The sequence below is a fragment of the Sus scrofa genome, chromosome 15, assembly GCF_000003025.6.
Source record: "Sus scrofa isolate TJ Tabasco breed Duroc chromosome 15, Sscrofa11.1, whole genome shotgun sequence".
Lineage (NCBI taxonomy): Eukaryota > Metazoa > Chordata > Mammalia > Artiodactyla > Suidae > Sus > Sus scrofa.
In genome coordinates, this window is record NC_010457.5 from 16,434,774 (window position 1) to 16,462,623 (window position 27,850).

General features: G+C 38.0%; 1 protein-coding gene and 1 pseudogene across 5 annotated transcripts in view; one reads left to right on the top strand and one right to left on the bottom strand.

The window, feature by feature from the left end:
* The window catches only part of ZRANB3 (zinc finger RANBP2-type containing 3), a 313,369-nt gene that overhangs the window by 20,483 nt on the left and 265,036 nt on the right, over positions 1-27,850 (top strand). For 3 of the 5 annotated variants that reach the window (XM_021075255.1, XM_021075252.1, XM_021075254.1), the window contains exon 2: positions 12,212-12,379. In XM_021075255.1, coding sequence (XP_020930914.1) covers positions 12,219-12,379 — 161 coding nt within the window. In that variant the 5' untranslated portion in view covers positions 12,212-12,218. Of the gene's footprint in view, positions 1-9,113; positions 9,243-9,825; positions 9,847-12,211; positions 12,380-27,850 lie in introns of those variants that run through there. The other 2 variants (XM_021075253.1, XM_021075251.1) reach the window with 2 other exon arrangements.
* On the bottom strand, positions 13,208-15,279 carry LOC100626154 (annotated as a pseudogene).

A 27,850-nucleotide genomic window follows, 5' to 3' on the forward strand; every position in this document is an offset into this window, starting at 1 on the left:
TTTAGGACATTTTTGTCACTCTAATGAAAAACCCAGTACTTATTAGCAATTGCTCTTTATTCTCTGCTTCTCTACTCTGACCCCCATTCCCCTGACTCTAGCCCTAAACAATAACTAGTTCATTTTCTGTGTTTATGGATTTGCCTCGTCTGAACCTTTGATAAAAATACAACAACACAATATTTTGTTTTTGTTGCTGGCTTCTGTCACTTAGCATAATGTTTTCAAGGTTCATCCATCTCATAGTATATATTACTATTTCATTCCTCTTTATTGTCAAATAATATTCCATTTAGAGTTCTCTTGCAGCATAGTGGGCTAAGAATCCTGTATTGTCACTGTAGTGACTGGGGTTTCTGCTGCGGCACAGGTTCAATTACGGGCCCAGAAAATTTCACATATGCAGCAAAAAAAAAAAAAAAAATCCATTGTATGGATATACTACCTTATTTTTATCAGTTTATCAGTTGATAGACATGTGGGTTGTTTCTACTTTTTAACTGTTATGAATAATGCTTCTGTGAAAATTTGTATGCAAGTTTTATTTTTTTGATGAGATTACAGTTCACCATCCACTTTTGCCATATTTCAACACACACACACACACACACATACACACACTCACACTCATAGTGTTGCATCATACAGATGTACACCCCCTTATTCCCTCCCTATCTCCTGTGGCCCTCCCACCAGGGAGGGCATTTATTTCCCCTCTGTTGTGGTCAGTCAGTCATGCTGAAATCCAAGTTCATATGACCTGACTAAGAGCATTTGCCACATGCAGCCATTTGTTTTCTTTGGCCTTTATCTTAGTCTATGCAGAGATAGGTTTTTTCATTTGGTCTATGAAGAATTAAGTTTTCTTTTTATTTTCAAATCTGCATCCTCATCAATACTAAACGGATTCGCTTCCACTATGCCACAATGGGAACTCAGATATTAAACATTTTATGGGTGTGCTTCTTGGCCATTCATAGATCTTCTTTGGAAAAATGTCTATTAAGATATTTTGGGGCGTTCCCGTCATGGCGCAGTGGTTAATGACTCTGACTAGGAACCATGAGGTTGTGGATTCAATTCCTGGCCTTGCTCAATGGGTTAAGGATCTGGCGTTGCCGTGAGCTGTGGTGTAGGTTGCAGATGTGGCTTGGATCCCGCTTTGCTGTAGCTCTGGCATAGGCCGGTTGCTGCAGTTCTGATTAGACCCCTAGCCTGGGAACCTCCATATGCTGAGGGAGCAGCCCTAGAAAAGGCAAAAAGACAAAAAAAAAGAGGAAAATATCTTTTTTTCCTTTTTATCTTTTTTTTCCTTTTTTTTTTTTTGTCTTTTTGCCTTTTCTAGGGCTGCTCCCTCAGCATATGGAGGTTCCCAGGCTAGGGGTTGAGTCAGAGCTGCAGCTGCCAGCCTATACCATAGCCGGCAACAAGCTGTATCTGTGAACTACACCATAGCTCAAAGCAACTCCAGATCCTTAGCACACTGAGCAAGGCCAGGGATCAGACCTGCGTCGTCATGTATACTACTCATGCACGTTAACTGCTTAGCCATTATAGGAATTCCTCCCTGCCCATTTTTAAAATGAGTTGTCTGGGTACCAGTCCCTTATCAGATATAATGTACAAATATTTTTTCCCTTTCTGTGGATTGTCTTCACTTTTTTTGTTGTTCTACCCAAAACACATGGAAGTTTTTGGGCCAGGGACTGAACCTAAGCCATAGCTGCCAACCCATGCTAACCCACTGTGCTGGGCTGGGATTGAAACCACACCCCTGCAGTAATCCCAGTTGCTGCCGTTACATGCTTAACCCACTGTACAATGCAGTTACTCCTGTCCTCTCTTTCTTGATGGTGTCATTTATGGCAATGAAGTTTTTAATTTTGGTAAAGTCCAAGTTATCTATTTTTTCTTTTGCTGCTTTTATTTTTAGCATTGTATCTAAGAAAGCATTTTATAATATCTAAGAAAACATTTCATAACTTAAAGTCACAAAGATTTACTCTTATCCCCCCTCTCAAAAGTTTTTTTTTTTGTTTTAACCCTTACATTTTAGTTTTTTTTTTTTTTTAATTTAATTTTTTTTTTTTTGGTCTTTTTTTGCATTTCTTGGGCCGCTCCCGCGGCATATGGAGGTTCCCAGGCTAGGGGTCGAATCGGAGCTGTAGCCACCAGCCTACGCCAGAGCCACAGCAACTCGGGATCCGAGCCGCGTCTGCAACCTACACCACAGCTCACGGCAACGCCGGATCGTTAACCCGCTGAGCAAGGGCAGGGACTGAACCCGCAACCTCATGGTTCCTAGTCGGATTCGTTAACCACTGAGCCACGACGGGAACTCCACATTTTAGTTTTTGATCAATTTGAATAACTTTTTATGTATGGTGTGACTTAGGGGTCCAATTTCACTCTTTTATATGTGGATAGTTAGTTGTTCCAGCATCAATTTTTAAAAAGATTATGCATTTCCTATTAACATTTTGACACTTATCAAAAATTCACCTGACTGTAAACACTATATCAGTGTTTATATCTGGACCCACAATTCTAATGCATTGATCTATCATTATGCTACTGGTATATTGTCTTGATTATGTGGCTTCATAGTAAGTTTTAGAAGCAAGAAGTATAAATCCTCCAACTTTGTTCTTTTTCAAGATTGTTTTGTCTCTTATGTGGCCCTTGCATTGCCACATGAATTTTAGGATCAGCTTGTCAGTGACTGAGCTTTCACATTTTCTCAAATAAGCCTATTTTTGTTTTGATATCTTAGTCGTTTAATTTTCTGCTGTATGTACTTTGCTAATTTTTTTTTAATGGATGAATATGAGAAAATGGCTTGTATATATATTTTTTCTATTTTGGAACTTGTCAGATGAAGTTTAGGCTTCATAGAATGACCTTGAAAAGAATATTTGTATCATTGCACCAAATGGCTCAAGTTTATCTCTTGTGTTCTTCAAATTTTCCACATCCTTTTAGATTTTTACAATTTTTTTTCTTTTCAGGGCTGCACCTGCAGCATATGAAAGTTCTTAGGCTAGGGGTCAAATCCAAGCTGCAGCTGCAAGGCCTACACCACAGCCGTGGCAACACTGTTACCTGTGACCTGTGCTGCAGCTTGCAGAACACCAGATCCTTCACCCACTGAGCAAGGCCAGGGATTGAACCTACATCCTTATGCGCACTATGTCATGTTCCTAACCCTCTGAGCCACCACAGGAGTGCCACATTTTTAATCTGTTTGTGTTATCACTTGCTAATAGAGATGTAGTCAAATATCCCACTATCATTATAGATTTGGCTGTTTTTTACTTCTATCAAATTTTCCTTTCGTCTGTTTATATATATATATATATATTTACATATTTTTGAGGCTTTGTTTATCATTTTAGTAAATTAAAACTTTTATCATTATTAAATGCCTTTCTTTGTCTTAGTAATGTTTTCTAGCCTTCGTCATTTATTGTCTCATGTTAATAAACTATACCAAGTGTATTTTGATAGCATTAATGTATTTTTTTTCATTCTTTTATATCAAATGCTTATTAGTCCTTCTATTTAAGATGTGTCTTTCTAAAGCAGCATGTAGATATTAATTTTACACTCAGTATTTTTTTTCTGTTCATTGCCACTTTTAATCATTTATGTTTAATGTTACCTCTAGTACACTAATTCTCTCCTTATGTGTATCTCTTTTGCAGTAAATTCCATCCAGTCAATTCTTTTTTGTTCTTGTTTGTTGTTTTTTTCTTTTTTAGGACTGCACCTGTAGCATATAGAATTTCCCAGGCAAGGGGTCGAATTGAAGCTGAGGCTGCCCGCCTGCACCATAGCCACAGCAATGCCAGTTCCGTGCTGCATCTGTGACCTAAGGCATAGCTTGCAGTGATGCTGGATCCCTAACCCACTGAGTGAGGCCTAGGATTGAACCTAAATCCTCATGGATACTAGTCAGGTTCTTAACCTGCTCAGCCACAATGGGAATTCTGTCAAATAAATTCTTTTTATGTTTTAAAAAAAATTGTTATTATAGTTGATTTACAATGTTCTGTCAGTTTCTGTTGTACAGCTAAGTGATCCAGGTATACATACATAATGTGTGTGTGTATATATGTGTGTATATATATATATGTACATACATTCTTTTTCTCATATTGTCTTCTATCATGTTCAGTCACAAGTAATTGGATATAGTTCCCTGTGCTATACAGCAGGACTTCATTGTTTATCCATTCTAAATGTAATAGTTTGTATCTACTAACCCCAAACTGCCAGTCCCTCATACTCCTTCCCCCTTGGCAACCACAAGTCAGTTCTCTAATTCTTAATTCAAAAGTAGAAATAAGGAAATTATCTCCTTAAAGTAAGTAATTTCCCTGACCACACATTTGCTTATTATTTTCAAAATAAACCTTTTAGTAGTATATTTTAACAATATCTGATTCTTCTCAACACATTCCACTACTTACTTAAGAGTACATCAGGAGCAGTTCTTGCTGTGGGTCAGTGGGTTAAGGATTCAACTGCAGTGGCTTGGGTCATGGTAAAGGCTCACATTCAGTCCCTGGCCTAGCACACTGGGTTAAAGGATCTGACTTAGCTATAGCTGCCACTCGTATTCAATCCCTGGCCAGGGAACTTCTATGTGCCACAGGAACAGCCATTAAAAAAAAAAAAAGTACCATATAGGAAACTGTGTGTGATTGGGTCAGTTTGGGTCAATTTTATGACAGAAACTAAGAAACATTGTAGCTCAACTATATTTTAATAAGAATAAAGAATTCATTATTAAATTTCAGTTGAATTTACCTTGTTCCCAGTTGATTAAAAAATGTCATCTTGGAGTTCCTGCTGTGGTGCACTGGGTTTAGAATCCAATTGTAGCAGCTTAGGTTCCTTTGCAGGTATGTGTTCAATCCCCAGCCTTTCAAAGTGGGTAGAAGGATCTAGTGTTGCCCCAGATGTGGCTTTGGTCACAGATTCAGCTGTGGCTCAGATTCAGTCCCTACCCTGGGAACTTCCATATGCTGTGGGTATGGCGATAAAGAAGAAAATGCCATCTTGAGCCTAGGTGATTGAGAATAAGAGCTTTCCTTTGTTCTCCTCTCAAGTGCTTGCTTGCTTGCTTGCTTTTTTAATCAAGATAATTGCTTAAAAATGAGTTCTGCAAGATCCGCTTTCACTAAATTTCTCTAGCTAATAGCTGTTTTGATAATTTTAATAACATGGTATTAAAAGTTCTGTGTTGCTGGTTACATCTTAATAGCCCCCTCAACCTTACTCAAAGTAAACTAGTATGTGTACATTAAGCAAAACCTTTTTTTTTTAGGGCCACACATTTGGCATGTGGAAATTACTAAGCTAGGAGTCAGATTTGGAGCTGCAGCTGCCACCTGATGCCACATTCAGAGCAACATAGGATCTAAGCCGTGTCTGCAGCCTACACCACAGCTCATGGCAACGCCAGATTGTTAACCCACTTAGTGAGGACAGGAATCAAACCCGCATCCTCATGGATAATAGTCAGGTTCATTACTTTTGAGCCACAACGGGAACTGCCTAAGCAAAACTTTTTTTGCTAAATCTCTGAATTAAATCTTCTACAGTTTTCATGATTAGTGAGACACATTTATTACAACTATCAGTTTCTTGATGATTTAGAAAGAAGATTAAGCCTGAGTCTTCTGTTATTAATGTGATGTTGGTTATAACTGACTTTTTGCAGCAGTTGAACCTATAAGGCTGGCCTACATGAGATTTTTTTTTAGACTTTAGAAAGATACTATAAATGGGAAAGGGCTTTTACAAAATGACTTTGTTTTAAGCATTAACTAAAATACTCATTTTCTATTAACTTGTACCACTGCATGTTTTAAAGTTCTTTATCTATCCAAGTACCTATTTAATCATCAGTGAACTGGCCATACCATAATTTTAATTTAATTGAAATATTTCTAAAATTTCATACTATTTTATAGTTCTTTCATCTTCATATTTAAATAATTTTTCCTCTTATTTGTGACTCTATTAGAACAAATTTTTACTAAGATGGCTTTAGTTTCATTGTTTTTAAATGTAGTGCCTAAATCAGTCCTCATAAAATAAATCATGTTAAGTTGCAATGTGACTTCTACCTAGCAGATTTTTTTTTTCTTGGCATATTAAATTTTTTTACATTTTTTTACAATGTTAAACAAGCAAAGTAATAGGAAAAGGTTTTTGTATGTTTTTCTTAGCTCCTTGCCAGTGTTGCTCACTAAAATATGATACCCCCTTTTACCACTGACTCTGAAAGGCGCTTCTGAGTTCCTATTACTTCTGAAAAGTAGACGTGGTTCTTTCTTCTGCTACTGCTCTTGTCAAAATTTCACTCCTTTGAATTTTGACTTTCTAGATTAAAGTATGGAATTGGTATATCTGATTAGTAAACTCAGTTGTTGCAAGGCAGGCTTGGAAAGCAACAATCTGATATTTCCAGCTGTACTATTGGGAGGTGATGTCTGACTCCCACTTATATCTGTGATACAAGGAAATTTATAAACATAACATGAATCCCAGATGTTGAGTGACATCAGAAAATGATATAAATTTATTATCCCATGTCAACTCTGAAATATATGTATTCACGCTGATTTTCTTCTTAGAGTTCTAGTCTCAAGACGTGTATTTCCAAGTGTATGTGACACTTCTACTTCCCATCTTAATAGCCATCTTAAACTTTATATATTCTTAAAAAGATGTGTTGATTTTTTTCTCCCTATTCCATTTCTTCCTTACTCTTTACTGTCTCATTGAATTGCACAACTTCATCACTCTAAATGTACATCTTTATTTCACTTTCCCTCATTCTCCACATGTGCTCCATCAGCAAGTCTTGTTTGCATTACCTCTGAGACTTTTCCTGAATCTCTCCAGTTCTACTGCTAAAGATGATTTTTGTCAAGTCTTGCTTTTACACTTCCCTTTTTAACACCATTCTCTATTCTTTTTTTCTTTAATTGAAGTATATTTAATTCACAATATTGTGTTAGTTTCAGGTGTATAGCAAAGTGATTCAGATGTATATACACATATGCTATTTATATAAATATATATATCTATTTTACATATGGTAGTGTGTACCTATTAATCTCATACTCCTAATTTATCCCTCTATCCTGTTTTCCCTTGGTAACTATAATTTTGTTTTCTGTGTCTGTGGCTCTATTTCTGTTTTGTAAAGTTTGTGGGGTTTTTTTTTTTGTTTTTTGTTTTGGTCTTTTTGTCTTTTAGGGCCACACCCATGGCATATGGAGGTTCCCAGGTGAGGGGTCGAATCAGAGTGGTAGCCGCTGGCCTCCGCCTCAGGCACTGCAACTCAGGATCTGATCTGCATCTGCGACCTACACCACAGCTCAGGGCAACGCCAGATCTTCGACCCACTGAGGGAGGCCAGGGATCGAACCCACGTCCTCATGGATGCTAGTCGGGTTTGTTAACCACTGAGCCACGATGGGAACTCCTGTGTTATTTTTTAAACTCCATATATAAGTGACATGATATAATATTCGTCTTCCCCTGTCTGACTTACTTCAGTTAGTATGATAATCTCTAAGTCCATTCATGTTGCTACAAATGACATAATTTCATTTTTTTATGACTAATCTTCCATTTTATAAATATACCACATCTTCTTTATCCATTCATCTATTGATGGACATTTAGTTTACTTCCATGTCTTGGCTATTGTTAGTAGTGAACATAAGGGTGCTTGTGTCTTTTCAAATTAGAGTTTTCCTCTTTTCTGGATATATGTCCAGGAGTGGAATTGCTGGATCATATGGTAACAATTTTTAGTTTTTTAAGGACTCTCCGTAGTGTTTTTTTTTTCCATAGTGGCTGCACCAATTTACATCCCCACCAACAGTGTAAGAGGGTTCCCTTTTCTCTACATCCTTTTAAGCATTTATTATTTGCAGGCTCTTTTTTTTTTTCTGTCTTTTTAGGGCTGCACCTGTAGCATATGGAGATTCCCAGGCTAGCGGTTGAATCGGAGCTGTAGCTGCTGACCTACACCACAGCAACACCAGATCCAAGCCACATCTACGGCCTACACCACAGCTCATAGCAGTACTGGATCCTTAAACCACTGAGCGAGGCTAGGGATCAAACCTGTGTCCTGTGAATGCTAGTCAGATTTGTTTCCTCTGAGCCATGACGGGAACTCCTATAGACTTTTTGAAGATGAGCTTTCTGACTGGTGTAAGGTGTTACCTCCTTGTAGTTTTGATTTGCATTTCTCTAATTATTAATGATATTGTCTACTGTTGTTGAGTTTCTGTTGTGGCTTAGTAGGTTACAAACCTGTCTAGTATCCGTGAGGATGTGGGTTTGATCCCTGGCTTCACTCAGTTTAAAGATCTGGCATTGCCATGAGTTGTGGAGTAGGTTGCAGACTTGGCTCGGATCCTGCATTGCTGTGGCTGTGGTGTAGGCTGGCAGCTGCAGCTTCTATTTGAATCCTAGCCTGGGAACATCCGTTGCTGCATGTGCAGCCCTAAAAATAAAAATTAAAAAAAATAAAAAAATAAATCAAAACTGTTGCTGAGAAAGTACTAGGGTTTGCCGGCTCATTGATGAGGACCTTATCAGACAGGTCTGAGTCAAATCATTTCTAAATCCATTTGCCTACTGAGGCAGTGGGGGCTTTGTGGACTGACCAAGTCCTATAGAAACATTTATCCCCTGCCTTTCTATTGACATCTTTGTCCTCTTCTGGTAGTTTTGGGTTGTTTTTTTTTTTTCTTAAGTTTTCATTTGTAGCTTTTATTTTTGATAGAAACAAATGTAATATTTGGCCATTTGAACTGTATCAATAAAGTTTATTTTCTTCTAAACAGCACCGCATATTCTTATTCTACTGTATCCAATAATACACTTAAAATCATTGTTGATAATGCACACACACATACATGAATGAAAACTTCTTGATCTTTCCTTAGAAATCTAAAAACTTAGTTATATAAATACTCATATTATACAACTACCAATACACTCATGTTTACATATGGTGGATGAAGAACTTTCAGTCCTTCCCATAAGAGCACTGAGTTTTTCCTTCCCAACTATAGTGGCCAAACATGGAGATGTGTCCAAACACAGAGGTGACACGTTTATGAGAAGACTTGCCAAGAAACTCCATCATCATTATAAGATGTGAAGATAAGTGCCGATACAAAGACTTCCTCTGTGAATTATGGGTAAAAGAAATCTACTCAAAGTTTTAAGTTTTAACATTTATCTGAGGCTTGCAATTATTATATCCTCTGGTAGTTTTTGGTCTTTTTTTTTTTTTTTTTTTTTTTTTTTTGCTATTTCTTGGGCCGCTCCTGCGGCATATGGAGGTTCCCAGGCTAGGGGTCGAATCGGAGCTGTAGCCTCCGGCCCACGCCAGAGCCTCAGCAACGCAGGATCCGAGCCGCGTCTGCAACCTACACCACAGCTCACGGCAACGCCGGATCGTTAACCCACTGAGCAAGGGCAGGGACCGAACCCGCAACCTCATGGTTCCTAGTCGGATTCGTTAACCACTGCACCACGACGGGAACTCCTCTGGTAGTTTTTGAAATGTAAGTCAGATTGTGTCACTCCTCTATTTAGAAATGCTCCAGTAACCGCTGTCCAGTACAACTTTCAGTGAAGACTGAAATGTTCTACATGTGCACCATTCAGTGTAATAGCCACTGTGTCATCGAGCACTTGAAACATGGTTGATGCAACTGAGGAACTGATTTTTTTTTTTTTTTTTTTTTTTTACTTTTCGTCTTCTTCAGGGAGTACCTGCTGCATGTGGAAGTTCCCAAGGTAGGAGTCAAATCAGAGCTGCAGCTGCCAGCCTATGCCACAGCAACACCAGATATGATCGTCAACTGCGATCTATTCTACAGCTCACCATAATGCCAGATGAGCAAGGCCAGGGATCGAACCTATGTCCCTATGGATAATAGTTGAGATTGTTACTGCTGAGCCATGATGGGAACTTCTGGAACTGAATTTTTAATTTGAATTAAATTTAAATAGCTGCCATCTGGCTGATAGTATATTTGACAGCTTAGCTCCATTGGCTTCCCTTTGTTCTTTTTTTTTTTTTTTTTTTTTTTTTTTTTGTCTTTTTGTTTTTTGTTGTTGTTGTTGTTGCTATTTCTTGGGCCGCTCCCGCGGCATATGGAGGTTCCCAGGCTAGGGGTTGAATTGGAGCTGTAGCCACCGGCCTACGCCAGAGCCACAGCAACGCAGGATCCGAGCCGCGTCTGCAACCTACACCACAGCTCACGGCAACGCCGGATCGTTAACCCACTGAGCAAGGGCAGGGACCGAACCCGCAACCTCATGGTTCCTAGTCGGATTCGTTAACCACTGCGCCACGACGGGAACTCCTTTTTTTTTTTTTTTTTTTTTTTTTGTTTTTGCCTTTGTTCTTAAAGTAAAATCCAAAGTCTTTATCAAGGCTTTCCATGACTTTGCTCTTACTTAACTCAATCGCTTCATGACATACCATTCTCTCTCTTGGTTTAGCCGCATTGGTCTCCTTTCTATTTTTGGAAAACACCGAGGGTTTTCTTAGCTCATAGTCTAGGCACTTACGCTTTCTGCCTGGAGTGCTCTTCTTCCAACTTTGAACCTGGGTAGCTCTTTCACATTCTTCAGACTGTAGACCAAGCATCACCTAAGAGAGACATTTCTTGGTCAGCCTGCCTAAAGTGGCCATTGCTCTCTTAATATCTTCATAATATTTGTACTATGCTGTAACTAATCTTATCTATTTATTTATTTTCAGTCTTTCCCTCAAGAATGTAAGCTCTATGGGGTGTGATCCTTGCTTTTCTAGATCTTGGCATATAGCACCTATTTGTTATTAATAAATACTTGTTGAATTCTTGAGATTCTTAAACATTGGACTCAGAAATTGATTACTTTCTTTGGGTGATTGGGAAGCTAAGGTTTTATAAGTCTGCAAGTAAGGAGTTCCCGTCGTGGTGCAGTGGTTAACGAATCCGACTAGGAACCATGAGGTTGTGGGTTCGATCCCTGGCCTTGCTCAGTGGGTTAACGATCTGGCGTTGCCGTGAGCTGTGGTGTAGGTTGCAAATGTGGCTCAGATACATTGTTGCTGTGGCTCTGGTATAGGCCTGTGGCTACAGCTCAGATTAGATCCCTAACCTGGGAACTCCATATGCAGCAGGAGTGGCCCCAGAAAAGGCAAAAAGACAACAACAACAAAAAAGTCTGCAAGTAATTGAGAAAAAGAGCAAATTTGTTTTAAAAATGAAACGAGATTATATATAAATAAATGAAAGGTAAAATGTAAATACAAAATTTTATTGGATAAGCTTTATAGTTCAGTGATTTAATAGGGTTTTTTCTTGCAGATTTTTAAGAATTTATAGGTATATGAAATTTTTATATGGCAGAAAATTAAAATTATATCTGTGGAAATGCACTGGCAGAATTATACTATGGTTTCAAGTGATTAATTCATTTTGATATTTAATAATTTCATTCAGTACTATTGAGTTAATTATTATGAATTTGGACTTAATGTCTTTGTATTTTATAATTTTTTAAAATGCAATTTGGAGTTCCCGTCGTGGCTCAGTGGTTAACGACTCCGACAAGGAACCATGAGGTTGTGGGTTTGATCGCTATCCTTGCTCAGTGGGTTAAGGATCCGGCATTGCTGTGAGCTGTGGTGTAGGCCGGTGGCTACAGCTCCGATTAGACCCCCTGCCTGGGAACCTCCATATGTTGGGGTGGCCCTAGAAATGGCAAAAAGACAAAAAAAAAAAAATGCAATTTTATGTAGTTCCTGTTGTGGCTCGGTGGGTTACAAACCCAACTAGTATCCGTGAGGATGCGAGTTTGATCCCTGGCCTCACTCAGTGGGTTAAGGATCCAGCATTTCAGTGAGCTTCAGTGTAGATCACAGTCATAGTTCAGATCCTGTGTTGCTGTGGCTGTGGTGTAGGCACATTAATTAATTGCTTTTGGATTCAGTGCTTTGAATTTTTGTAAAGGCTTATTCTAGGTTCCTAATTTAATCAATTTATATCTCTGTAGATAGTATATCAAGGCGACTATTAAGTACTTTAATATTATTATTTTTAATTCTGCAATACACTTACTAATATGTATTTCCCCCACCCCTCCTTATGATTTTTATTGTTTTTAGGATCATCATGCCCACAAATCAGAACATAAAGAAGTGTCTTACACCGCAGATTTCTTATTTGACAAGTGACTCTTATAAACACCTGGACTTTTTGCCTGACAAACTAAGAGCAAAGCTGCTTCCTTTCCAGAAAGATGGCATCTCCTTTGCCCTCAGAAGAGATGGAAGGTAAAGTACTTTTTTCAAGATACGCTAAAATGATAAATCTCTGGCAAGTGTATAAAAAACAAAGCTTTGCAAAAAAAGGTTCTTTTGTGTGTCTACATACTCTTCCCGTTAATTTTTTTTACTAGGTCATGAAATAATAATTTCAAGATGTATGTTATTTTGCCTTCATTCTTGAATAATATTTTAGTTGGCTTTATAGCTCTTCTTTTTAAAAAATTATTTAAGACCTTTATTAGCAGGTGCTTGTTGACTTTTTTGAAAAAAACCAAGTTGTAAATTTTATTATACATTAAAAATGAGGTTCTTACAAATCTTGATTGTTTAAAAACGTTTAAAGGTGTGTTAGAAAAGCCAGCGCCCCCCCCCCTTTTTAAACACATTTGTCATTACCAAAAAGAGACATCTTTAGATAAAAATAATAAAAACCCCATGCTGCATAGATAATGCAGATAGTTCTTGTTATCTGGTCAACAGGCAAAAAGCAGGCACTTAGGGTCTTCAGCTCAATTTTTGTTCATTTCTTTCTTTCTTTTTTTTTTTTTTTTTTTTCCTTTTAGGGCCACAGTGTGGCATATGGCGGTTCCTAGGTTAGGGCTTTAATCAGAGCTATAGCTGCTGGCCACAGCAATATCAGATCCAAGCTGCATCTGCGACCTACACCACAGTTCACTGCAATGTGGGATCCTTAACCCATTGAAAGAGGCCAGGGATCAAACCTAAAACCTCACAGTTCCTAGTCAGATTCATTTACCAGGCTGGGGGTTGAATAGAAGCTGTAGCTGCTGACCTATACCGTAGCTGACAGCAACATCACATCCTTAACCCACTGAGTGAGTCCAGGAATCGAACCCGCATCCTCGTGGATACTAGTTGGGTTCGTTAACCGCTGAGCCACGATGGGAACTCATTTTGTTCATTTCTTACTGCTGGAATTTCAGATTTGTTTCTTCTTGTTGGATGACTAAACCGGATAATGGTAGAGACGGTAATATAGCATTTACTCACCCCTGCCCTGCTCAGTCTCCCGAGGGGATGAATTCTCAACTGGTGGATTGGCTACTTTTTTCCCTTTGCCATCTTGTGGTCTAGGGTTTTCTGGCCATCTGTGCCAGTAGTTGAAGTTGCTCCAGTATTGATGTGGCTGTTGACCCTGGGTCTCATCTCCTTGATCTTCCTTATCTTCTTCATTGCTGTCCTCTCTGGGCCGTCTTTGGCGAGGAGAGCCCCTTCGGAATCGTGGTCTATAACCCAATACATATTCTATTTTCTGTCTCACTGGTCTACCTTGTTCTCCTACACCCTGGTTGTCAGCACCCCCCCCCCATCACTTCTTGTGCAGGAGGGTTGGAATACTGTGGTCAGTGCCCATAGGGTCTCCATATGTAGTAAGGTGGGAACCTTCTCCTGTGGTAGAGCCAGCAGTGTTCTTGGGCCCGGCCTTCAGCAGCACTTATTGAACTTTCATTCTTTCCCAAGTCTCACTATTATGGTAATTCTGCCAATAATTGCGTGGAGGACTCCTGTGACATGGATAGCGTCTATAATGGTTATGGTCTGCTGCTTATTTACTGCCTTGCACTGGAACTCCAAGGGCCTGTGACATTTGCTGCCTCTGCACCCTTTTCTCCCTCAACAACATCAGACTCCACAGTCTCTCCATCTCTTACACTGCCAAAGTACTTCCTGGGGCTGTTCTTTATGGCAGTCTGGTGTACAAATACATCTTCCTTGGTGTCATTCTTGTTGATGAAACCATATGTTTCTTACATTGAACCATGTTATTGTTCCCCAAACCTTTGCTGCAGTGACCTTGTCCCTGCCAGCAGGCACCACCAATGTGAGGCTGCCCGTGCCATTGCCCCCTCCCATATTGCCCTTTGTGGTGGGCTTGGTGTGGGCAGCGCTAAGGGTGGGGGTAGTAGGGGCAGCTGCAGGGGCCTCTGCCTTGTGGCTCATGGTTGTGGTGATGGTGACTGGCGCTGGCTGCGGCAGCTGAGGCTCCTCCCAGGGTGTTGATGGTAACTAGGCTGGCAGCAGTGGGGCTGCTTAGGGTTCTCTGGGTTCTGCTGTCTGCTCCATTAACCACAGAGATTAAGGCTCTTCTTTAATAGCTGTTTCTTTTTAACACTCTGAGGGTTGTATTCTGTTTTCTTCGGGCTTCCATAGGTGCCATTCAGAAGTGCTCTCCAAGTATCAAATATTACCTTACAAGTGATTTATTGATTGCAAAGAGAGAAATTACACAAATGGTCCAAGTTGGTATGTCCTATAGCTATAGGGATACTGTGGCACACAGAAGGTGTTGGACATTTCTAAGTGGTGTTCTTCCTGGAAATACTTGACCTGATAATTCTGAGGAAACAGTCAAACCATTTCAGCATGTGGGACATTTTTTCAGTACAATTGACCTGATCTCTTCAAATGATTAAATGTCATGAAAAACCAAGGGAAGTGGTGAGAATATTTTAAATTGAGAGAGACCTTAGAGCTACATTTGAAAGTAATGCATAAACCTTGATTAGATCCTGGAATCAATTAAAAGATAAGCTTTAGAGGACATTTTTGGGTTAACTGGGAAAACTTCATCTGGACTCTATTAGAGTGATATTATTGAATTAATGTTGATGACCTTAGATGTGGTAATAGTGTAGCTGAATGGAAGAATGCTCATATTCTTAGGAAATGCATGATAAAGAATTTAGGGATGAAGAATCCTACTATATTCAGCCTACTTTCTACATTTTCCCAAAAGGAAAGGATATGTATGTGTTGAGAGAAACTTTGAGAGGGTAAACCAAAATATTAACAGTGTGAACATTTGAGTGGTATAAATGTGTTCATTGTATTATTCTCTTTGGATTTATCTAAGTTTGAAATTTTCAAAAAAAAAAAAAAAGAGAGAGAGAATCAATCTAAGTTTCTTTCTTTCTTTTTCTTTTTTTTTCTTTTTTTTTTTTTTTTTGCTTTTTAGGGCCAAACCCACAGCATATGGAAGTTCCCAGGCTAGGGGTCAAATCAGAGCTATAGCTGCCAGCCTACACCACAGCCACAGCAACTCAAGATCTGAGCTGAGTCTGCGATCTTCACCACAGCTCATGGTAACGCCGGATCCCTGACCCACTGAGCGAGGCCAGGGATCAAACCTACATCCTCATGAATACTACTCAGATTAATTTCTGCTGTGCCACAAAGGGAACTCCCAGTCAGTCTAATTTTCATTCCTTTATGTATCATTTGTCTTTATCTGTATCTGATTTTAAGATTTTCTCTTGATCTTTGGAGTTCTGCAGTTTCACTATAATTTAATTTATATAGTATGGTTTTATTTATTCTACTTGGGCTTATTATACAGTGTTTTCTTTTGTTTTGTTTTTTTGGTGGCTGTCCCCACAGCACGCAGAAGTTCCCAGCCAGGGATGGAATTTGAGATTATTGTACATTTTAATCTAGAATTTCGTATCATATTGATTCTGGGAAATTCTTGCTCTTCAAATATTGATTCTGATCCATTTTCTTATCTTGTTCTGTGACTCCAAGTAGACTTATACTTGATCTTTTCATTTTGTTCTTTGCTTCCATTAATGTCTCATATTTTTTATCTCTCTGTACTATCTTAAGGCTATTTTTTATTATTTATTTATTTATTATTATTTGTTTTTTAGGGCAGCACCGTTGGCACATGGAAGTTCCCAGGCTAGGGTGGAAGTGGAGCTACAGCTGCCAGCCTACACCACAGCCACAGCAATGTGGGATCCAATCTGCATCTGTGACCTATACCACAGCTCACAGCAATGCCAGATCCTCAACCCACTGAGCAGAGCCAGGGATCAAACCCATGTCGTCATGGATACTAATTGGGTTTGTTACCACTGAGCCATGACGAAAACTCATGGCTATTTTTAAAAGATCTCTCTTACAGTTTATGATTCAGCTGTTCTAATCTGTTAATTCACCTATTCAGTTTTTAATGAGCTTTGTAAAATGACGTATAACATACACGGAAAAAGGTGTGCAGGTCATAAGCATTTATACAACTTGAAGAAGAATTTTCACATTATAACCATCACCAAAATCAAGAAATAGAACATTATTTGCATCCCAGAAACCTTCCTTTTGCATTTCCCATTCACTACTGTTGCCTCCCTTCTTTCCCAAAGTAACCACTACCTGACTTTTCAAACCATAGGTTGTTTTTACATGCTCAACTATATCATTATAATCATTTATACGTACTCTTTTGTGTCTGACTTCTTTCATTTATTGTCATTGTAAGATCCTTCTATATTGTTGCATGTAGTTGTAATTGGTTCATTCTTATTGCCTTATAAAATTCCATTGTATACGAGTTCCCTGGTGGGTTAGCAGATTAAAGATCTGGTGTTGTCACTGCTATGCCTGGGTCACAGCCGTGGTGTGATTTTGACCCCTTGCCTGGGAACTTCTGTATGCTGCAGGCATGACCAAAAAAAAAAAAAATTCCATTGTGTAAATGTACCATAATTTTTTTGTTTGTTCTACTGTTGATACATACTCAGGTTGTTTCTAGTTTGGGCCTTTTCTAATAGCAGTGCTATGAACATTCTTACACATATCTTTTGGTAAACATATATACACATTTCTCTTTTGCATGTACTAAGGAGAGAAATAGATATGTAGATACTGCCTGTATTCATTTGCCAGGGCTGTCATAATGAAGTACCATAGTTAGGTAGGTTAACCATCCGAAATCTATTGCCTCAGTTTTGGAGGCTAGAATTCTGAAACCAAGGTGTTGGTAGAGTTGATTACTTCTCGGGACTCTGAAAGAAGGGTTTCTTCCAGGTCTCTCTCCTTGGCTTGTAGATAGCTATCTTTTTCCTGTGTCTTTTCACATCATCTATTCTCTGTTTCTGTCAAAATATTCCCTTGTTTGCTGTGCCCGAGGCACATAGAAGTTCCCCAGCCCAGGGATCCAAGCCATGCCACAGCTGTAACTAGAACCACAGATGAAAACAACAGATACTTAACCCCCGAACCATGTGGGAACTCCAAATTTTTCCCTCTTTATAAGGACCCTGGTCACACTGGATTCATGCCCACCCTAATGACCTAATTTTCCCTGATTACATTGGCAATGACCCTATTTCCAAAATTAGGTCACATTCTGAAGGACAGGCTGTTAAGACTTCAACATAGGCATTTTGGGGGACATAATTCAACCCGGAATTCTGTCAAACATTGTTCAAAGCGATTGCACCAATTTACACATGTAGCAACAGTGTCCATAAAAGTTCCAGTTGTACCACAGCCTTCATATTGCTTATCTTTTATTTCATTTTAGGTATTTTCGTGGGTATATGGTGCTATCTATTGAATTTTCATTTACATTTTTCTGATGACAAATGAAACTTAGCAGGTGGAATTCCCTAGTGGCTCAGTGGGTTAAGGATCTGGCAAAGTCACTGCTGTGGCTCTGGCTACAGTTGTGGTGCAGGTTTGATCCCTGGCTTGGGAACTTCTGAATGTCATGGGCAAGGTAAAAAAAAAACTCTGGAAGCTTAACACCTTTCCATACGCTTACTAGCCATTTGTATATTCTCTTGTGTTAAGTGCCTGTTAATGTCTTATCCATTTTTCTGCCGAGTTGTCTACCTGCCTTTTTTATCATTTTGTGCAAGTCTTTTATCAGATTTATATTCTGGTTGCGTTAGGTCTATGTGTTGCAAATGATTTTTCTTAAGCTATGGCTTGTCTTTTCACATTCTTTTTTTTTTTTTTTTTGGCATGTAGTGATTTTATTTTATTTTATTTTATTTTATTTATTTATTTTTTTTTATTTTCCCACTGTACAGCAAGGGGGTCAGGTTATCCTTACATGTATACATTACAATTACATTTTTTCCCCCACCCTTTGTTCTGTTGCAACATGAGTATCTAGACATAGTTCTCAATGCTATTCAGCAGGATCTCCTTGTAAATCTATTCTAAGTTGTGTCTGATAAGCCCAAGCTCCCGATACCTCCCACTCCCTCCCCCTACCATCATCTTTTCACATTCTTAATAATGCCTTTTGGTAAGCTGAAGTTCTCAATTTTAATCACATGTTAAATACTAACTCTTTATTGGTATTGTCATTTTTGTTTTGTTTTGTTTTGTTTTGTTTTTTTTTTGCTTTTTAGGGCCGCATCTGTGGCATATGGAAGTTCCCATGCTAGGGGTTCGAATATGAGCTATAGCTGCTGGCCCTCGCCACAGCCTCAGCAACACCAGATCCTAGCTGCCTCTTCGACCTACACCTCAGCTCACAACAATACTGGATCCTTAACCCAGTGAGTGAGATGAGGGATCAAACCCCCATCCTCATGGATACTAGTAGGGTTTGTAACCTGCTGATCCACAATGGGAGCTCTAGGACTGAATTTTTTGTTTTAACTAATTTTAATTTCTTTAAATATAAATGCCTTCAGTGGTACCATATGGGATAGTGTAGGTGTAGATTTTTGTACTGTTTGTCTGATTGCCCATCTTTGTGTCAGCACCATACTTCTTATTTAGTGTAACTTTACTATAGATATTTTAGTATTAGGTAGTGTAGATCTTCTAGCTCTGTTCTGTTTTTCAAAACTGCCTTGGCTATTGTTGGCTCTTTGCTCTGCCTGTCAATTGTATTACTCATTTATCAATTTTCACAAAAAAATGTTGCTGGGAATGTGAATAGGATTGTTTTGCATCTAGATGGGAATAATTGATATGTTTACTATATAGAGTATTTTAATTCACAAATGAATTTTTCTTCCATTTCTTTAATTGCCCTCCATTTACTTTCATCACAGTTATTCCTACCCTTATTTATTTTTTTCAGTAAGATTTTATAGTTTTCAATGTATAGTTGTTTCCCATATATCATCAGATTTATTCCTAGGTAGTTAATATTTTTGTGTTATTATAAATTGTATTTTCTCCCCTTTTGCTCTTTTCATGGTTTTCTCTTTATTCAGCTAACCAAAATTTTATTATAATGTGCCTAAGTGTTGTTCTCTTAGCATTTATCCTTCTTAATCTGTGGCTTGATGTCATTTATTAGTTTGATATAATTCTCAGTTATTATCTCTTCAAATATTATTTTTGCCCATTTTCTTAATCCTTCTTGCCTCCAGGTATATCTATCTTAGGCCCTTTCTCAGTGTCCCATGTATCCCTTATCTTCTTTTCTGTATTTTCTTATTTTTTTAAATTTCTGTTCTTCAGTTGTGTATTTTTGTCTACCCATATTCTTTTTTCCTTCTTTTTTTCTTGAGATTTTGTTGGCTGCATCTGAGGCATGTGGAAGTTCCTGGGCCAGGGATAGAACCCATGCTGTTGCAACAACCTGAGCCAATAGTAACAACGCTGGATCCTTAACTCACTGCGCCCTCCGCAAGAGAACTCCTACCCATATTCTTGTTTAACAGTACTGTCTCTTGTGGTTAAATTAATCTTTTGAATTTGAGACCATAGCTTAAAATATCTGAAACCAAAACTCATGTGTCTGAAACAAAAAAGCTGAAATTATTGCTTGTTGGACATGGTCTTTCTAAACAAAGCAAAGAGTTGGTTTTTATCTGGTTTTGGGGAAGTCTGCAGACTTTAAAAAGCAGGAGTGTTTAAGGATTTGCTGAATTTCAGAATATAGTTTAGGGATTAGTTTACTGATGTCAAAGAACAGTCAGTCCTTTCCTTTCTTGAAACTGGAGAAAAGGAACATTTTTTTTTTTCTGTTCTTAATGTCAGATGGTGTATTTTTAAGTCCTAGAATATCCAATTTCTGTTTGCCTGATTATGCTGATGCTATCTTATTTCTTGTCATGTTTTAATTTCACCTCTTATTTCTATAAATATTTAGGATGTACTTATTTTTTGTATCCGAAGTCCTTTAGAGGCTAAATTTGCTTTTTGTTGTTGTGGTTGTTGTTCATGATGGCTTATTTCCCAATGTATTTGCTAAATGTAAAAGGTTTTATTTTAATAACTAGGTAATCTTTTTTTTTTTTTTTTGTCTTTTTGCAATTTCTTGGGCCGCTCCCGCAGCATATGGAGGTTCCCAGGCTAGGGGTCTAATTGGAGCTGTAGCCACCGGCCTACGCCAGAGCCACAGCAACGCGGGATCCGAGCCGCGTCTGCAACCTACACCACAGCTCAGGGCAACGCCGGATCGTTAACCCACTGAGCAAGGGCACGGATGGAATCCGCAACCTCACGGTTCCTAGTCGGATTCGTTAACCACTGCGCCACAACGGGAACTCCCTAGGTAATCTTGATCTCTGGAAATCTTGAGAAACCTAAATAGTAGGTAAATTTTTTTAGGGAGAATTTACAAAATTAAGTCCTAGGTTTATGTTTCCTAGGTCACATAGGCAGTATGAATTCGCAATCTCAAATTTACTTTTAGGTAGGCTTATGATTACAAATTTTGATCATTAATTTTTCTCTTCATGCCACACTTTTAAGTCTCCTTGTTGGTTTTTTAGAAATTAAGGTGTAATTCAATTTAATAAAATGCACAGGTTTTAGGTGTACAGTTCAGTGGATTCTGATATATGTATACTTATGTATTTTTAAACACCTTAGTCAAGATATAGAATACTTCCATCACCTAGAAAAGGCCTCTTTTTAATCAATCTCATTCCCCTGAATTAGGCAACCACTGATGTGACTTCTATCACCTGAATGTATTTTTTTTTTTTGTCTTTGTTGTTGTTGTTGTTGTTGTTGTTGTTGCTATTTCTTGGGCCGCTCCCACGGCATATGGAGGTTCCCAGGCTAGGGATTGAATCGGAGCTGTAGCCGCCAGCCTACGCCAGAGCCACAACAACGCGGGATCCGAGCCGCGTCTGCAACCTACACCACAGCTCACGGCAACGCCGGATTGTTAACCCACTGAGCAAGGGCAGGGACCGAACCCGCAACCTCATGGTTCCTAGTCGGATTCGTTAACCACTGCTCCACGACGGGAACTCCTGAATGTATTTTTTATAGTTGCTTGATGCTTTCTTAATTTTTTAAACTTTTTATTTTGAAATAATTTCAATTTACATAAAAGTTATTAAGACTAGAATACAAAAAAAACTTTAAAATACCTTTATCTAGTTTAATTTTTAACATTTTACCACTTTTCCTTTTTTTTTTCCTTTTTTCTTTTTTGGCCTCCCTGTGAACTCCTGGACCAGGGATCAGATCCAAGCCACAGTAGCAACCTAAGCTGAAGCTGTGGCAATGCCAGATCCTCAACCCACTGTGCTGTACCAGGGATTGGACCCGAGTCCCAGGGCTCCCAAGATGCCAGCAATCCCGTTGTGCCACAGTGGGAGCTCCTTCCTTTATTTATTTTTAAAAATTTTCTCTCCATTTCCCTATGTCTCCGTCTGTATCTCTACACAAACATACACATACATGTACATATTAGTATTTTTTTTCTGAATCCCTTGAGAAGTTACATATGTCATGCTCCTTTAACCTATAGTTTTTCAGTATAGTATGTATTTTTTAAGAACGAAGATACTCTAACACAGCTACAGGACAAGTTATCAAATTCAGGAAATTTAGTTTCCATACAGTTCTCTAACCTACATGTCTGTTATCAATTGTACCCATAATACCCTTACAGCATTTTTTTTCCTTTTAGTACAAGATCCAGTCTCGATCACCTTTTGCATTTAAGATATCTCCTTCTTTCCTTTAGTATAGGACAGTTTCTCGGCCTTTTATTACATTAGTTTTTGGGTTATTTACTTTTTTCTTGAAGAATATAGGCCTGTTTATTTTATCGAATTGTCTCAATTCCTTTTAATGTATTCTCATGACAAGATTTAGATAAAGCAGTCTTTTTTGGATTAGTATGTAAGAGATATTAAAGTCCTGTCCTTGTCAGGATATTATTTTTGAATATATACTGTATCTGTCATCCCCACACTGATAGTATTAATTTTGATTGCTAGTCAAAGTGTTGTAGTTTCTCTACCATACATATAGTTACATTTTTCTCTCTCTCCATTGTTGCCTCTTTAACAAACAACTAACATGAGATGTTAAGACCATGCAAATATGCTTCTCTTTGTATGATTTTTCCTCTTGGATTTGTCATTCATAGAAAATTCTTGCTCAAAAAAATTTTTGCCAGGGTAGTTGCTAAACTGTTTATTTATTTATTTATTTATTTGTTTGTTCTTTTTAGGGCCATACCCGAGGCATATGTAGGTTCCAAGGCTAGGGGTCTAATCAGAGCCGTAGCTGCTGGTCTACGCCACAGCCATGGCAATGACAGATCCGAGCCTCATCTGCAACCTACACCACAGCTCACCGCAACACAGGATCCTCAACCCACTGAGCGAGGCTAGGGATCAAACCCGCAACCTCATGGTTCCTAGTCAGATTCATTTCTGCTGCACCACAATGGAAACTCCCAAACTGTTGATTTATTAATTGGCATTGTACTCTAAGGAAGAGCCCTCCCTCTGTACCAGAAGTCTTTCTTCTTTTTTCTTTCTCTGCCCAACCATCTATGCATCTCTCTTGAGGATGGGCTCATGGATTCCTGTATATTTGCTGAGTTATAATCCATTACTGAACCATAGCTTTCTTTCACCTATTTTGGAACTTGTTATAAACAGAATCATATAGTTTATGTGTTTCTGACTTCTCATGTTTTTGAGATTCATATTTGTTTTGATCTCCGAATATAGGACAGTTATTTTATTCATTTGCCTTCTGATTGACATTTGGGTTGGTTCTAATTTAGGAGTCTTATGAACATTCTTGGACAAGTCCATTTTTGAACATTTTCATTTCTCTTGCTAGGTTTGAGGGTAGGTGTTTAACTTTGTGAGAAAACTGAACAACTTTTTCCAATCCATCAGCAATATATGAAAGTTCTAGATGCGCTAAGCTTTTGCTAACATTTAATATTGTCAGCCTTTTTCATTTTAGCGATTCAAATTAATGGATCTTCAAGTGGTAGCTCATTGTATTTTAATTCATATTTTCCTAATGACTAATGATACTGGCATCCTTTCCCTCTACTTCTTTGCTCTCTAGCTATATGATATATATATATATATATATATATATCACATATATATATGTGATATATATATATTAAGCTATATGATATATATATATGATATATATATTTATATATATATATCTTAATGTTTTGCCAATGTTTTAGTTTTCTTTTTATTACTAATTTGATTGGAGTTCCTTTGGTATTCTGTATATAAGACTCTTGCCAGATATATTATGAATATTTTCTCCCAGTTTGTATATTATATATATATATATATATCTTATATTAATGTTTTGCCAATGTTTTAGTTTTCTTTTTATTACTAATTTGATTGGAGTTTTTTTGGTATTCTGTATATAAGACCCTTGCCAGATGTATTATGAATATTTTCTCCCAGTTTGTTTGCTTTCCCTTTTAATTTTCTTTGCTATATTCTTTGATGAACAGAAATCTTAAATTTTCATAAAATCCATTTAATCCATTTTTTTCTTACATGGCTGGTGCTTTTCATGTTGTCACCAATAAGTCTTTTCCTACCCTAAGACCATAAATATGGTCTACTATGTCTTGTACTGGAAGCTTTATAGCTTTAGGTTTTATGTTTATACATATATATAATTTTTTTAATATAATGGAGTGAGGTAAGAGTTCTAATTGAGTTTTCTTTTACCCTGATATACAGTTATTCTAGGATCATCTATGGAAAAATCTATTCTTTCCCATAAATAACCTTGGTGTCCTGGTGACAAAGCAGTAGACAATACATGTAAACATCTATTTCCTGTTAGTTTCATTTGGCCCTATATGTGTATTGTCTGTCCTTTTCCATTTTCACTTATGTTGTAGCTTTTTTACGCTTACATTTTGTTTAGGGATCTCATTTCCCCTGTCTACTTTGTGTAGATATAAAACCCTTTTCCTGTTGCTCTGCTTGGCTGCTAGGTCTCAAGGTTCCCTGTTGATAATGTCTACAACACCTTCATTGTGGCCTGTAGCTTTATCACTCACCTATTACTCTGGGTTTGACTTTTCTCTTTTGTTTCTTGTCATTGTAAATTTTTCTTCAGGCCAGCTCTGCATTTTAAAAGATAGTATTTTGGAATTCCCTTGTGGCTCAGTGGGTTAAGAACCCAACATAGTGTTTGTGAGGAAGCAGGTTTGATCCCAGACCTTGCTCAGTGGGCTAAGGATCTGGGGTTGCTACAAGCCTTGGCATAGGTTGCAGATGCAGCTTGGATCCTGTGTTGCTGTGGCTGTGGTATAGGCCTCAGCTGCAGCTCCAATTCAGTCCCTAGCTTGGGAACTTCCATATGCTGCAGTTGCAGCCATGAAAATAAAATAAAATAAAATAAAATAAAATAAAATAAAATAAAAAAATAAATAAATGAAAGAGGGAATTTTATCTAAGTATTTTTGGGTGTTTGCAGAAGAAGATTTTTTAGAATATCTGAACCACCATAATACTGGGAGCAGAAATCTTACTGTTAAATCTTCATTTAGGATTATGTTATCATCATAAAATACCCTTGTTATAAAATTACTGAATTATTTTCTTTTGTACTGTAAATTTAATCTTGTGTAATTAGTGTCCCAACAACTATTTCTCTCTGATCATATTTTCCTTGTGTATCTTTAACCATGTCTCTTTTTTCACCATTTTTGTGACACTTCCTTTAGATGCCTTTTTAAATTCCAAAGTTAGATTTCCCTTTATGATTCAGTTTGTCTTAAGTATTATTAAGCTTGCTTTCATTAATTGACATTAGAGCTATATTAGGTCAGTTCCGTCATAGTATCTGTGATGGTCTCTGTTCCTAAAAATATGTTAATATATAATCATGTATGTTACTGTATGATCCACTAAATATATTAGTATACAACCCAAATTTTCCTCATCTTTAGCATGCACTTTTAGTAATTTGAAATGTTTTGAGAGTTTGAATCTGTTGGGTAATTGCTATAACTGCAGCTTTGTATAATATATATACTTGGATCTGTATTTTATTTGGCATAATTTTCTTACTCCCAGTTGTGTGCAGTGATATTTAGTATACTGCTTTTTTCCCTTTCTGTTCTTTCTTAGCACATCATATTAATTGGGTAAATTAATTACTTTTATTATTATTTATTTTTGTCTTTATAGGGCTGTACCTATGGTATATGGAGGTTCCCAGGCTAGGGGTCCAATCAGAGCTACAGCTGCCAGCCTATGTCACAGCCACAGCCACAGCCACACCAGATCTGAGCCTCATCTATGTCCTACACCACAGCTCATGGCAACGCCAGATCCTTAACTAAGTGAGGCCATGGATCAAACTTGCAACCTCATGGTTCCTAGTTGGATTCCTTTCCACTGCACCATGATAGGAACTCCTGGGTAAGTTATTTTGTTTGATATTCACCTTTGTATCTTTAAGAATACTTATAATTTATTCATATATTTGTGTTATTTTCTTTACTAACTTTAAATGATCTTTGCCTTTCTGCCCTCTACCTTTTGTTAGGTATGTAATTTCTTTGTTGCTCTATTACATTCTTTTCTTTTCTTTTTTTTTCTTTTTTTTGGTCTTTTTTTGTCTTTTTTAGGGCTGTACTAGCAGCATATGGATGTTCCCAGGCTAAGGGTGGAATCGGAACTGTAGCTGCTGGCCTACATCACAGCCACAGCAACGCCAGAGCCTTAACTCACTGAGCGAGGCCAGGGATCAAACCTGAGTCCTCATGGATAATAGTTGGTTTCGTTAACCACTGAGCCTCATCAGGAACTTCCTACATTCTTTTCTGTATGTAGATTATTTAAACCTCTAAGTAATTTCATTGCTTTTCTTGAGTCCCTTTTATTTCTGCATGTTCTTAGGTTGAAATTTTCTTCTCAGAGGTTTTTAGAAGGGCCAATGTGAAGTCAGTTCCCCAGTTTCCTACATCTAAAAAATGTTTCTACACAGAGTTTATACTAAATGACAAATTGGCTGGGTAAGAAATTCCTCAATCCCACTTTCTTTTCTGGCTGATGTTGTAGGTATTGCTCCATTGTTTGCTGTAGACAGTCTGAGGACCACCTGGATTTTTTCTCCTTAGAGATTGATTTTTTCTGTCTTGCCACCCATTTTGGCAATCTAGTACTGGAAAATATCTTGCTGTTGATGCTTATATATCTCTTTAGCGGATATGCTATGTTATATTAATTTCTAGCTTACATTTTTCTTTCCTTTCTAGAAATTTTTCTTAAATTATATCAAGAACAGTTTTTCAGTTCTTTTAGTTTGGTTTTCTTCATTGATACACCAAGTATACTTATGTTTGTTGGTTAATTTTGGCCTGTCATTGAGATCATTTTTACTTTCTGACATTTTCTTTCTTATTTATTCTCTGAAACTTTTTTGATTTCTTCATTCACTGTAAAAATTTCCTTTCAATCCTTTCCTATGTGTACTTCCCTTTTTTTTTTTTTAAGGGCTACACCTGCAGCATATGGAAGTTCCCAGGCTAGGGGTTGAATTGGAGCTGAAGCTACCAGCTTATGCCACAATCACAGCAACACAGAATCTGAGCCACATCTGCAACCTATACCACAGCTCATGGCAACATTGGATCCCTAACCCACTGAGTGAGGCCAGAGATTGAACCTGCCTCCTCATGAATACTGGTCAGATTTTACTTCTGCTGAGCCACAAAGGGAACTACTATATTTCCCTATTTTTAAAGCAGTGCCTGTTTTCTCTTCTTCTCCAATTTGGTCTTCATTTCAGAGGTTTTTAATTTTTCCTTTACTTCCCCTGACCTGTCAGTTCACATTTATCTATCTACCTACCTACCTACCTACCTACCTACCTACCTATTGTGCTTTTTAGGGCCACACCCACAGCATATGGAGGTTCCCAGGCTAAGGGTCTAATTGGAGCTACAGCTGCTGGACCAACCCACAACCACAGCAATGCCAGATCCGAGCTACGTCAGTGACCTACACCTCAGCTCACAGCAAACTCCAGATCCTTAACTCACTGAGCAAGGCCAGGGATCAAACCTGCAACTTCATGGTTCCTAGTTGGATTTATTTCCGTTGTGCCATGACAAGAACTCCTTTCAGTTCATATGTAATTTCTTCATGTTTCTTGCCATAGCTTCCTCGAATTCCTATACTTTATGTTTTTTGTGTTATAGAGGTAATTAAATTTGTGGCAAAATGTTTAATAGTCATTTCATTTCTTTTTTGGGGGGGCTTTACCTACAGCATATGGAAGTTCCCAGGCTAGGGGTCAAATCAGATCTCCATCTTGCCAGCCTACACCACAGCCATAGCAATGGCAGATGCGAGCCGCCTCTGCAACCTATGCTATACCCTTTGGCAATGCTGCATCCCGTAACACAATGAGCGAGGCCAGGGATTGAACCCGCATCTTCATGGATACTAGTAGGGTTCTTAATCTGATGAGCCACAGTGGGAACATTTG